Here is a 13,371-nt window from a genome sequence, read left to right on the forward strand (position 1 = left end):
CGTCTGGGTCAGGACTCTTGCTGGACGGTGTCCGGGTCGCGGGAGGAGGCCGAGGACGGCAGGCGCAGATGCAACTCTAGACAAGCGTCAGGCACTTCTCGTGGATCTCCCCATCTCATGCCCCCACCCCAGTCCGTGCACATAGAGGCTGCTAGGCGCCAGCTGAGGCAGCTAGAGAATTCACAAAAAGCGCTCGGCAGGCATCCAGAGTCGCATGTGCGCTCAGGGTACTTGGTCACAGCCCGCTCTGCCTTCCTACACGTGAACTGCACCTGACCCAACATTCTGCAACCAATATCAAACACTTATGAATTACATGTATCATGCATGTATCCCGGAACATGTCATATGTGGACAATGCGCAGATTGTACGTAGTGGCAGTGTGACACGACCTTTAGGTTTTAGGGGAAGCGTAGCATGAAGACTGTTTTCACCTTTCATCAACTGTCCTTTTGAATTCAATTTAGTTCTCTACAGAGAGCAAAGACTCAATCACAGCAGTTTCTAAAACACAACAATATTTCTACTGGTTTTAGTTTCATCTGTTCACAAAAATATCAATATAGATCAGAAAAAGCCAAACTAAATTTAGCCAGCTGTTCTGGCAGATTTAGGTGTTTGTATTTCTTCTACAACAAACATCTTCATCATTCTTCCTCTGAGAGTTTTTGTTTTCTAGATAACATGCTCACCTCCTCAGGACAGAGCTCATGTGTGCAGGACATGAAGTGTGTGCAGAGCAGAGGGAAGCAGATGGAGTGTCGGCTCTGGGAGGGGAGCTCCAAGCACTGCTGGAACATTTTTTCAAAGGCGCGGCTGTAGAAGCTGCAGAGATGGAGGAGGAAGCGGTTAAGGAGGGCGTACTCAAACCAGCCACTCAGAGGATGACTCACCAGAAAATAGACAGATCCGACGTCTCCACCAGCATCTCCACCAGAGAATCCACCATCTTGGTGTGGAAGATGATGGTGTTCATCATTTTCCCCAGCTCTTTGTGGTCTGAAATCCCAAGACTGGCTTTAGAGACACTGGTGTATGCCTTCAGCAATGCACAGGAGGAAACAGAAAACCAAAGTGGTCACACAGGAAAAGAAAAACAAGCTTTCATATGGCTCTAACATGAAAAAAGAAGTCTCAGGAACCTGCAGTCTGAACCAGTCCAGCCTCATTCCTCTGAAGTCAAACACCTCTCCATCTTCCACTGCAACACACGCACATTACACTTCAGTCATGTTTCAATGACAGACCCACCCCTCCCCCTTATGCTGCTTCACCTTGTTTGACACTCAGGGAGGTCATGGTGTTGACAAATGAAGACATTATGATGGACTCATCCTCCGGACACACAGACAGGTTCTGTTGGACAACCACAGTTAGACCCAAACTCCAGGAGATGTACGGAGGCGGACAGGAAGCGGCAGCAAAAGGCTGCCCTCTGCCTGCAATCAGCTCCATCTACAACCCCTGCTGTCTCAGCAAGGCAGGACACAGTCTGAGGGCCAATACACATCCGGGTTTAAGCCTGAGACTTTATCCATAGCGGGTAGGACAAACAGACTCAGGGACGTTTCTTTCCCAAAGCTGTCACTCTATTTTGTATTTGTCTTATATGTCCACTTTTAGGGAAACTGCTTTTAAATTGCAATGTTACTATGTATACTGACAATGAAGGCTTTCTGTTCGATTCTCAGCAACAACCGTGTGGATGTTACAGCAGGACAGACATCATCTCCAGGATGTTATTGACGGCTTTAAATACTTTGTCAATACAACAGCCAGGATGCTATTTGATGAATAAAGGTTTTTCTGCATGAAGAGGTTAGCTGCAGGTGCAGACATGCTGCATGAACACTGCTAGTCTGCAGGACAGTCCACACACCTGCTGGCGTTCTCACCTGCACCATCTCATTTAGCACCACGGCATCAAAACCGGACAAGTACTGCACATAGTACCGCTGCATCACCGGCCCGTACTTCCTCACGTGGGCACGGAGCTCTTCCATGTAGAAGATCAGTTCTGCAATGTGTCTGCAAACACCCCCCCCATCTGTCAGACCTGAAACCAGCATGGCATTTGTGTGTGGCTTCAGCCTAGTTCTGCTCACTTGTCTATGAAGTCATCTGTGCTTTTCTTCTGGATGTTGTCGGCGTGGCGCAGCAACCAGATGATCTCGTCGCGAGCAAAGGACAGAGCCATGAAGACAAACAGAGCCTGGGGGGGGTCATAAACAGAGGGGGGTTACTTTTACATGAGGGGTCAGTGAAGTGGCCGGTTTTGCTGACCTGTCTGTACTGCACACTGCAGTAACTCTAAACCTTTGCAGGTTTTCTCAGTTTGAAGCAGCGATCAAACTGAACATGATTCTCACAGCAGTTTCCGTCAGAAGTCCCGCTATGCAGTTTTTGCCCGTGGCAGTCTGGCGGCAGCGCATTTCAGGCAGTGCGACAATGCAGGGAAAATTCTAACGTGCTGAACATTTTTTGTCGGTGTCTTAACCATGGCAAAAACGTGGGTCGCCTCAACAAATAAGGAAGTCTGCTTTAGCCCACAATGTGTTGGTATCAGCAGGTGGAGTCCAGAACCAACAGGGAGAAGAATCTGATCGTTCTCCCCCAGAACTTTATGGTTTAGCCCGATATTGCCATGCATCTAAACAGAAGTGAAAGACACAAACTTGTTGAGCAAATTGTGTTCTCCTTTGGAACTTTGTGATAAAGTATGATGGAGACAATAATAAAAAGCCGTCAATTTTTTCTCTCTCCTTGGACCAATGCAGAGCAGCAAACTGTCAAACTGGGTCACAGAGAGACAGAAGTAGCACTGAAGTGTCCGTCATCCAGCTGCAGCTCCTGCAGAGGACGGTGAAGCTCATTGTAGCGGAGAGTCTCTGATGATGTCATGAACCCAGACTCGGAGACGGAAACGGGATCTCTGAGGCTTTTCTAGAGATCGTTACCTGAGATATTTTTATCAAACAGTAAAAGATCAAAATACAACTAAATAAGTGGTTTCATGAAGTTTTTTTTTTTAAATAACAGACTTCCAACCTTTACTTTTACACCAAAAAGGGGGATATTTTTCAATCACCAACAATTAAGACCCCCCCCCCCAAAAAAAAAAAAAAACAAACAAAAAAAAACAAAAAAAAAACTAAAGAGCAACAGATCAATTCACTCAAGTAGTCGGAACACTTCTTTGAGTTCCTTTCAACAGCGTAGATCATATGTTGACATGTCTCGATCCACAGCCCTCCCGCTACCCCATGACTTAAGGATGACGGACAGCTCTTTGGGCTTTATTCCTTACGTTGTTTTGGGTTGGTTGTGTAAAAACTACAACGCTGCACATTGATGATGTCACAGAAGCGACAGACCTGTGGCACGCGCTGCATACAGGGACACCAAGACGTGCACTGAGTGATGTAACATGCGTTTTCTGCAGGGCTCAGATAAAATGTTCATGCAAATAAACAGTTGGAGTCTTGGGTTTTATATTTGAGAAAGCAACAATTGTTAGAGATTAAAAGTGACATTGATGGGATTAAAAAAAATAAAAAATTTGTCTAATTAATTAATTGCAATTAAGGTGATTTTTTGACACTCCTATGGAATATACCCATAGATCTTTCTACAGTACAACAGATTCAGAATTATTACTAGCTTTTGTGGTATATTTGCTTTTTTTTTTAAATAACTTTTTCTTTTACATAAGACAGAACAAAAGTAAAGGAGTTACAAGTTAAGAAAAAACAAAAAATCATTTCATTTGTAGAGCAAAAGTCATTTTTTCCATTTAATAAACTTCATCCACAACTTGAAAGAACTGGTCTGACTTAAAGGGGGGGGGTCGCATTTCAGCCAACACAGAGAGAGTTTTTTTTGTTTTTTTTAAAGGTAATTATGCATATTTTACAAAGGTAACAATCCTCTTTAAATCTCCTTTTCAGGTAGTAGACCCAATAGAAACCTTTGGGGTCAGTAGGGATGACATAACCCAGAAGAGCTTCTATTGTTTTGATAATCATTTAATTATACTAATTCTGTCCAGGACCAAAGATGTGAGACTGATTGGCATTATCCTGTGCACACTGCCTCCAACAACATTGCTATTTACCTTGAAATGTGTTTCCCATTTGTGGTGGTGTGTAGAACCTGAGCCCATTTTTCCCTCCAAATTCCAGATCTGGTTTATGTTAGTTGTGTCTCACACCATGCAAGCTAGTCATCCCAATAGTTAGCTGTTTATCCCATTTTAATTTGACAGCCAAGGAATTATTATCTTTAGGTTTCTGTAGCCCCTTATAAAGTCTAGAGACAATCTTGTTAGGTAACTTTTTATAAGAATCTGTAAATACTTTGAGAAAATCTATACCTTTAAATGTAATGCTTTGTTTGCCTTATGTAAGGGCGCAGATGGAGATGCCTAAAAAAAGTCACATTTTTCAAGGTTGAACTCAGTTTGTAATCTAGTGAATGATTTGAATGTCTTTCCATTTAGGAATAAGCACAAACCTTTCTCACTCCAGTGTAAGAAGGCTGCATCTGTTCTACCAGGTTGGAATTTTGTTGAGAAAAAGGCCAAAATAAACTCTGACATCCTTTTCCAGTTTACATTTTTGGTACTCTATTCCAGATTAACAGTGTGTTTTCCACTCAGATCTAAAGTCATTTGAGTATTTTATGTCCTAAATTCACCTTGATCTGTTTCCGATAGGCTGCAATCTCTGGAGCGCACCAGCAGATTCTGTATTTTAGCTGAGCTGCATAGTGATGCTGTTGTTCATCTTGCATCTGCAGGTGGTTTGGCAGAGTTTAACACCGAATGCCCTTCCTGACACAACCCTATGTTTTGAAGGCACACGGAGACCCAGATAAGCAGCAGCATGAAGGTCTTGCCTAAAAACCAAACTGGGTACTGAACCTCGGTCTCCTGCGTGACTGAGCTAGGTGAGCTGCATAGTAGGACTGCTTCAAAATTAGAAGGACGAGACCTCCATGTTCTTTATTGATTTGAAATGTTTGATATTTTCTTCCTGGTTTTGCTCCTGTCCATATGTATCTACACAACCGTTTGTCCCAAGCATTAAAATAAGAGTTTGGGATGTTATCTTTTTTTGGATCCCATTTATATTTGTAACGTTGTCTAATGACAGAACTTAGAGAGTAGTTTATAGTCAGAACCTGAGTTTTGGTAATATTTAGATTATAACCCAACAGCTGGCCATATATTTTCAGCATAGCCATAAGGTTAGGAAGAGTCAAGTCAGGATTATGTAGACAAGTCACGATGTTGGGCACACTTTACTTTTAATGATCGATTTACAATGGATTAAGAATGAAGCTGAAACGAAGCTCCTCATCTCACATCACTTTTCTTTATCAAACATTTTGGTATCATTCCTCAAAATAACCTAGAGTTATGGATCATTGAATTCTTTTAAGACACATTTATTGAGTAAACTGGAGGTTGCAGCACTTTTTTTAGTCCTTTCAGGTTCTTTTAAAGTATTGGTTCAACTTCTCTGCTGATTTTAGCTGCTTTTGAATAGAGCAAAATCTTCAGCTCAAAGCAGTCACACCTGCACCATCGCAGACACATTTAGTTTTTCTAGTTATTATATTTTATTTTTATAATTGTTAAAGTAATGTGTTTTCACCTCAAAAAACTTTTGTTTTTTAGCTTCATATTTTGGAGAAACGTGTTTAAATGCCAGAATATGAAAGCTCTGCAGTCAAACTCTCTGCTTCCAAACTGTCATCTACGGAGCTTTTCTGCATCACCTTTGGACCCAGAAGTCCTGGCTGGTCAGCTAAGACAGTGGCCAGCTCCTTCAGAGCAGACCGGAGGAACTTGCGTCTCTCTCTGTGCATGGAGCCTCTAAAGGAAAACGGCAAACACAATGTGACACTTTAGGACGATCCTCAAAACCGAGACCATGGCGGCAAAAGCATGACGGGCAGATGAAAAGGGGGATGAAAGCTGAGGCTAGAGGAAGGGGGGCAAAAAGGGAGAGATAAAAGGAGCACGGTAAGTGGAAATAAAAGCTCAAATGACAGTTTAAGAAAGAAGAAGCTGAAATGAGTACAGGGATTCTTATTTATCAGAAAGCAGGGAGGCGGGAAAAGGCTCCCAAAGATGGAGCTGGGTTACAGGCAAACTTTGGGAAGGAAGTGAACATACGCGTGAGACAGGGCCTGCTCTTTGCACTCCCTGATGTCATTGATGCGTTTGTTGTACCTGAAAAAAAAAGAACTTGGAAAATGACTCCCCTCATTACGACAATGACTGCTTTTCAGAAATGCATCTTAAATTTGAGGATTTTTCACTTGTTTTGACAAAGTAACATTTGATTTTTAGCTAAATATTTTTTTTACTTCCAGATATTTTCCTTGGTCCCAAGTGAAATGTCTCCACATTTAAAATGCATTTTTCTATTTGAGGGAAACTGTGGGGGCCCCCCACCCTCGGATGTTCACAAACAGGTCCTCTGCAGCCTTGTGGATGTGGAAGACCTCGTCTCTGAACAGGCAGAGGCAGGTGGAGCTCTGCAGGGCCAGCTTCCACAGGGACAGCGCCGCCGCGTCGCTGTTCAGCGCTGGATGGCACAGAATGAAACCAACTGCAACAAAACCCACAACACCCGCCCAGTCAAAAACCAGAACCGCCCAGGGCTCGGAGGAAATTCAGAATGTGGCTACGCACACACGATCCACTTCTCCATGGCGTCCAGGGACAGGTACTCGCAGGGCATCTGAGGGCACACAGAGGAGGAGGACGGGCGTCATACGTTTGATGCTGAAGGTCACGCAGGATGAAAGGGCACTTACGGTGTCTGACTGAGCCGGGTTCAACATGGTGGAGGGGGCAGAGATGAGGGACAGCAGCTGGGCATTCCTCCACTGGTCAGCAGACAGGTTTCTCCGTGGATAAACCATCTGTAGGCTGATCAGGGCTTCCGACAGAGACTGGTCACAGCAAACATGCAGCTTGTGTCAGAATTAGCTAGGGTCACCACCAAATTCTTGAAAGAATGCAGGTGTTTCTCTTAGCAGTGGCTCAATAACATTAACTTATCTTATCTTTATGGACTGTTTGATTCTAATCAAATGCTGAACTTTGTCATTTCCAAACTACACAAGATAAGCAAGAAACTAAAAAGGATAAATGTACTTTTGGAATCCTGCTCCGGTTGTGATAGAAACCAGAAATGGATCCATTTGTTAGAATGCTCATACCTGCGGTCCAAAACACTAAGAGAACACAGGACACGCCTCACCTTTCCATGAGGGACAAACTCTTCCATCATCTTCTTCAGAGGATTCTCATAATCCACGATCATCTGTCCCAGCCTTGGATACTCCCTGTCACTGCAGCACACACACATAATGCTCAGGTTTATCCAGAGTGACTCCAGGTTTCCTTGTTTTCTGTCTTCCAGCAGACACAGCAGCAGGAATCCGTACTGAACCCTCAGAACTTTGTTAAAGACATCTATTCAACTCCAAGGCAAACCACCAGCTCACATCTTTACCGGACCATGCTGAAAGCAGCAGGGCACACAAAAGGGGGGGGCTGTCCCCTCTCTTATCTAAAACATGGCTCTGTTTCTGTTTCTAGGAGTCCAGTAGAGACTAAGCTGCAACTCCAGTGTAGACAGCTGACTTTGTGCTCATGTTAGTATGTTTTTGTCTCTGACTTTTTCCCTGTTCTGTTCCAGGGTACAGGGAACACCATCAGACTTCTGGGACACAGTAAAGTGAACATTGCAGAGGCAGACTGGCAGATGTGGTGCGGTACAGTGGACTCAGGAACAGAACAGATCAGCTGTGATAGATAAACAACCCTTTCCCCATCCCCCATGTTAAAAATGTAAAACACAGTGCAAGTAACACTGCGATCTAAAGACAGACCACATAGGGGTGTAATGATTAATCCACGTAATCGATGAATCCATTTCTATTCCTACATTCCAACCAGATCCATCTGTCTAAGGCAAGTTGTAAATCGAATCGACCCATACCATTATACATTTGTTTCAAAATGAGATAAATCTGTCATCAGCTTTGGGAAATACCATTTGGATTGAGACATGGTAGCATTTATTTTACTACAACGTAAAAACGACCAAGTTCATCACAGCGGACAACACACATGTGATGTCATGAACACGGATCAGTCCATCATTCCAGTCCAATGTGTGGACAGACTTTGAATGAAGTCATGTGACCATCCAGTGTGAACCATTGTTCAAATGAATTGTATTGAATGAATTGCAGGGGCCTCAAACATTTTCAAACTTGGAGGCTACTGAGGAGAACATAAGACCTGAGCGCTGAATATTTTAAAAAAATCAGGGCCATTTATATTCATTTTTCAGATATTTAGAGTATTATTTCAGCTTCTTTGAAAGTAGGAGAGAGGGATTTAGTACTTAACTTCTACTGTATCACTGTTGACAACTAAGATTTTCTCCAGCCTGTTGCTTATCTACAGCACAACTTTCTCTCCTGGAGGGTGTTTTCAGTTTGTCCACTTCTGGAATGTCCACTGTATTCCAGAAGATTTAAGAAAAAACTGTGCTTCAGACCACAAATGATAACTTTAAAAATGTTTTCCTTAAAAGAGTTTGAAAAATTCATGCCTGTGAGTTTATCCAGCTGTTCATTTAGTCAGCCATGTATGTTAAGGTCGACCAAGCGTGAGCATTAGGTGTCCTATGGGAAATTCCATTTTACATTAGCATCAAGCTAGCAGACTTTGGGTTTACTCTTGTTATGCGGTAAAGATTCCGAGTCCGTGATTGGTCACAGTGCTGCGATTCAGCGTGAAAATGATTAACCAGTTGAACTGTCAGCGAGCAATCAATGAACGCCTGATTTGTATGTGATTTGTACGTAGAGCTCGCGAACGGACTTTAAACTTTTTTAGGGTTAAATAGAAATTCCTGAACTATACATGTAAATTTTCTATTTCTGTCAACGTACGATCCGGCGGTCATTAGCAGTACCGTACATGACACGAACCACCTCGGACTGAGTACCAGCACTGTCACCTTTTGTAAAAAAAATAAAATAAAAAAGTGGCCCATCACTTTACGTAAAGAATAATTGTAGATTAATCGACTAATTGAAAATCAATCGACTACTGAAATAACTGTTAGAGACAGCCGTAGTACGAACAGACTGATCTGATCAGACCCTGACTGAGGGACTAGAACCTGGCTCTGTCACCTGGCTCCATGCGTCATCTCATGCGCGTAGTTGTAGAGTCCAATGATGGCTTTTCTCTCCTCGATGCGAGACAAGATGATCATCAGAGTGGTGTAGGTCACCACCAGGTCCAGGTAGTTCCTGGTCAGGTCAAAGTTCACCGTCTGCTCGAGAACACAATCACAGGTTTAATTCTGGTTCAGTGGAGCTTCTTCATTCTGAAAGGAACAAACCTAAAAATCAGCGCTTACGATATCAAAGTAGACCTGGCAGGCGTCAATGGTGTTCAGCAGCTCACACACGTGGTCCTGTGGATGAAGATGGAAAGCAACTCATCAGTGACAGCCTTTAAATCTGAACTCCTCCAGAATGTTCTTTCTCCCACCTTAAACTCCATGACGTCCACAAAAGTGAAGTAATACAGAGCCAAGTTCTTTAAAATCTCAGACTTCTCCTTCTGCAGCTGGGCCAGCTGTTGCTGTGAAACCACACAAGAACACGTCTGAGCAACAAGTCAGAGCCTGTTTCCAACAGCCACCATGACCCACCACCTGACAGCAGAGCTAAAGCATCTGCAGGACGCCTCTCCTCATCCGTCTGACTCTTGGAAGCAGAAACAAATGCATCATGCAGACTTCTGCTGCCATCCAATTCCCATTAAAGACTCAACTCATGCAAGACCAGAACAGCTTTGCTTTTCCTACAATTCTGCACTAAATGAACCAAAGTCACTTTTTGCAGCTGCTGAATAATTCAGCAACTTAAAAAACATCTTCTAAGGAAGCTTGAAGATATTTACTTTGCTTGAAGTTTTTTTCATGTTATGCTTCAAATGCTTTGGTGTGTATCCAAACGATGAAAACATGTGATGAGTTAGTGGATTTTTTCAAAAGCAAAGATCCTTTAACATTTAAATAGCAATTCCTTTAAAAAGAAATGGCATCTGAATGCTAAAAGCACAACTTTCATTCATTCCTAATGAACTGCTGTCAGAGTGCAGTATAAAGAGAAAAAGAAGTGTTTTACTAATTGGCAGATGACATCATGGTAAACGTTTTTTAAATGACTTAGGAAGCTGCTATGAGAAATAGATAAATAGATTCTGTCTTGAAGGCAGGGATGTCAAACTCCAGGCCTTCAGGGCCGGCCTCCGGCTGGTTTTCCAGAAGTCCTTCCTTATCTGCTCCTGATTACCTGGATCAGGTGAGTTTAGCCATGGATGGTTGGAAAACGTTTTGGACACCGGCCCCCAAGGCCTGGGTTCTGACATCGCTGCTCTAACGGTTACACTTCAGGAGATACAATCACAGCAGCTGGAATTAGAATGTCCTCCATAAGTAACCAAAAGGTGGTGCTAAAATACTATACAAGGCCACTTCAAATGTTCAGCTGAAGGCAGCTATGGCCTATGTCCCATGTTCTATGGGCCAGTTGATATCAAACATGTTAAGGCCCTTTTATCGCTTACTAAGGACTATTGTTTACGCTGGCAACCACATACCTTTAATTTGTAGTATTATTATTTTTAAGGAAAACAATAAGAAATGAGTGGTACCATTGAATTTGCGGTGATCAAAATAGGGCAAATATTGACATTTGCAAAGATCGTTAGAGTGTGTCAAACAAGGAGCTAAAAGAGTGTTTTATAAAACATCCTAAATGGCAGAAAATCTAGTCAGAAGGAAAGGAGTTGTCCCATTTATAACAAGATTCTTTAGTATCCAAGAAATGTGAGGGGAAAAAATATTTCTACAATTTATGGAATAGGAGATTAAGCCTAAAAGCCTTTAGTCAAATCTGTTAACATTTCCTTCAGAAGTTTTTTGAGAAAAATAAATTCTTAGTGTGACCACATTTATTATCTATGGGAGTAATATATATATATCTTTCTATAATATTCATATGAAATAAACCCTCAGACCAACGCTATACAAACTACAAGCATCTTGATAACCTTTTACATTTAAAAGGATTTGTGCAACAAAACAAGAACAAAGAAGTTGTAGAACAAACTGACTGCTTTCAGCAATCAGACAATTATGTGAGAAGAGAGTATGTTGTGTTGAAACAAAGCCTGCTCCAGAGCTGCAGCCACGGACTGGATGGACACGTGTGACTGCAGCTGCTGCAGCTCCCTCCTTTTCCTTTTCTGAACGTTGCAAATGAAAACAAAGGCCTACTTGTGGGAAAACCTTTGATCTAAAGGAGGGACCAGGTGAGTGCTGGTCACTGCAGCCTGGCAGGATCAGTCAAACAACTGTGTGATCAGCTCAGCAGGTAAGAAAAGCAGCTGTCACATCAGGCAGTTCAACAGCCACACAGTCACTCAGCTCATTCATGAAAGGAAATCAAAGGGGCGGAGCAAAGCCAAGCATACGATAAAAACACACAAAACAAAAATCCAAAGCTTAACAAAAATGTACAAAAACTTACCAAAAGCCACAAGTCCGGAATTAGCACGTAGTTTAGCATGCAGAACAAACAAACACAGACACAAGCAGAAAAAAAACAATGTAAGAGACAATTGTTGCACAGTTATACTAAATAAAGCAGTTAGACATACAAGCACGCACGCACAAACACACACACACACGCACAGACACACATGCGCACGCACGCACACGCACAGACGCACAGACACACACGCGCACACACGCACGCACAGATACACACACACACACAGAGCCAGTTTACATGCACACATAAATCAACAATGAGTAGTCAGGTTTTTACAAATCGACTGCAGACGCCGTCATCGGACAGTCCTGCCTTGGAACCAACTTTCACACTTCCTGTTACTTTGACGAGCACGCCCACTGACTATATATGACAGCTGGACTGAGTGAGTTTTCAATGTCACCCATTGAGAAGGGCTTACTTCCTTCCCCGACAAAATGAAATCATTTCAATCACCATGTTTTGGGGATTTGGACGCTGCCATATTGGAGTCAGATGTGGTCACTAAGCAGTGATTGGTTTGAGATGCTCTGACCCAACTTTTTTATGGTTACCACTTTAAGCAATCAGCCTGATGGAAGTTCTCACTTCTACCTCTTAAAGGCTCCACAAAATGAATGACTGAGTAGTGTGATAACGTTTTTCTTGTGTCTAAAGTATGAAATAGCTTCTCAACACGCATTATATTGGAAAACACACCTGATGATTCGACAGAGACGTTCTGTCTTTTTCAGAGTTCCAACCAGGTGGTCAAATGTGACGTGCATAAAAACAGCTGATCGTCACTGAGGCGGAGTCACCCGTCAAAACTGTGACAGGTGAATATGCCCTCCACTGTCCACCCGCTGTTGGAGGATGTCGTTCCACGTTGCTCCATGATCTATCTATCTACGATGTCTGTTTTCTTCAGTGGGGATGACCGCTGCCTTTTCCAGTCCATGGTAGCATTTTCTTGCTTCCCGTCGTCTGTTGGTGCTGATTTTGTGTTTTCTTGAGATGCCTGTTGTCGTCCTGCTCACATTCCTTCTGGTGTTCTGTTTTTCTTGTGATGAAATTTCGTCGTGCATGTTTTATTGCAGGTATGACATGGTATTTAGTAGATTCGTAGATGAATTTGCATTTATTCTTTTGCTTGATATTGTATTCTGGGTGTACCAGGAGTTGTGCATGTTTTTGTGTTGTCTGAGCGGCATGCTAATGTGGTATTTTTTCATGGGCCTTTAAGTTATTCCTCTGATGTATGGCAATATGACCGTTCCTTTGCTGTCTGTCTTGTGTGTGACGACACTGATGAAAACGGAACGTCTCTGTCGAAACATGTAAGGTATTTTTTTCAAATGTACTGTGTGTCTGATAACAAAATAATTAAGAAGCTAAAATGACTGAGTAACAGCTGTTTATTTCTCTATACAAGTCGAAGGGATTTTGGCTTCTTGGAGCCAGCAAGTACTTCCTGTTTGGAATGCCAGGGGTCCAGTCGTCATATACAAACAATGCTGTGACCTGCTCAACAACCACACGAGTGAACACAGCGGCGTTAGCTTTCATAACGAGTAGCCAACTTGTCTGCAAAAGTTGCTACTGCTCCGGGAAGAAGGAAGACTGTTGCCTAGACAACGCTTCTGTGAGGTCCCATGTTCCCTCCATCTCATGTGTGTCATTTAGACATGGACAGATGTCCAACCCCTGAAATGAACAGACAA

General features: G+C 42.7%; 1 protein-coding gene across 4 annotated transcripts in view; it reads right to left on the reverse strand.

Annotated features, from left to right (window-relative positions):
* The window catches only part of nckap1 (NCK associated protein 1), a 53,460-nt gene that overhangs the window by 12,091 nt on the left and 27,998 nt on the right, over nt 1-13,371 (reverse strand). For 2 of the 4 annotated variants that reach the window (XM_011473276.3, XM_023963062.1), the window contains 15 exons: nt 9,597-9,683; nt 9,463-9,519; nt 9,233-9,375; nt 7,279-7,369; nt 6,830-6,967; nt 6,705-6,753; nt 6,465-6,621; nt 6,183-6,239; nt 5,783-5,879; nt 2,107-2,213; nt 1,897-2,029; nt 1,276-1,357; nt 1,144-1,202; nt 895-1,040; nt 694-826 (listed from right to left, as the gene is read on the reverse strand). In XM_011473276.3, coding sequence (XP_011471578.1) covers nt 694-826; nt 895-1,040; nt 1,144-1,202; nt 1,276-1,357; nt 1,897-2,029; nt 2,107-2,213; nt 5,783-5,879; nt 6,183-6,239; nt 6,465-6,621; nt 6,705-6,753; nt 6,830-6,967; nt 7,279-7,369; nt 9,233-9,375; nt 9,463-9,519; nt 9,597-9,683 — 1,536 coding nt within the window. Of the gene's footprint in view, nt 1-693; nt 827-894; nt 1,041-1,143; nt 1,203-1,275; nt 1,358-1,896; nt 2,030-2,106; nt 2,214-5,782; nt 5,880-6,182; nt 6,240-6,464; nt 6,622-6,704; nt 6,754-6,829; nt 6,968-7,278; nt 7,370-9,232; nt 9,376-9,462; nt 9,520-9,596; nt 9,690-13,371 lie in introns of all 4 variants that reach the window. The other 2 variants (XM_004086622.4, XM_023963061.1) reach the window with 1 other exon arrangement.

The sequence above is a fragment of the Oryzias latipes genome, chromosome 15 (assembly GCF_002234675.1).
Source record: "Oryzias latipes chromosome 15, ASM223467v1".
Taxonomy (NCBI): Eukaryota; Metazoa; Chordata; class Actinopteri; order Beloniformes; family Adrianichthyidae; genus Oryzias; species Oryzias latipes.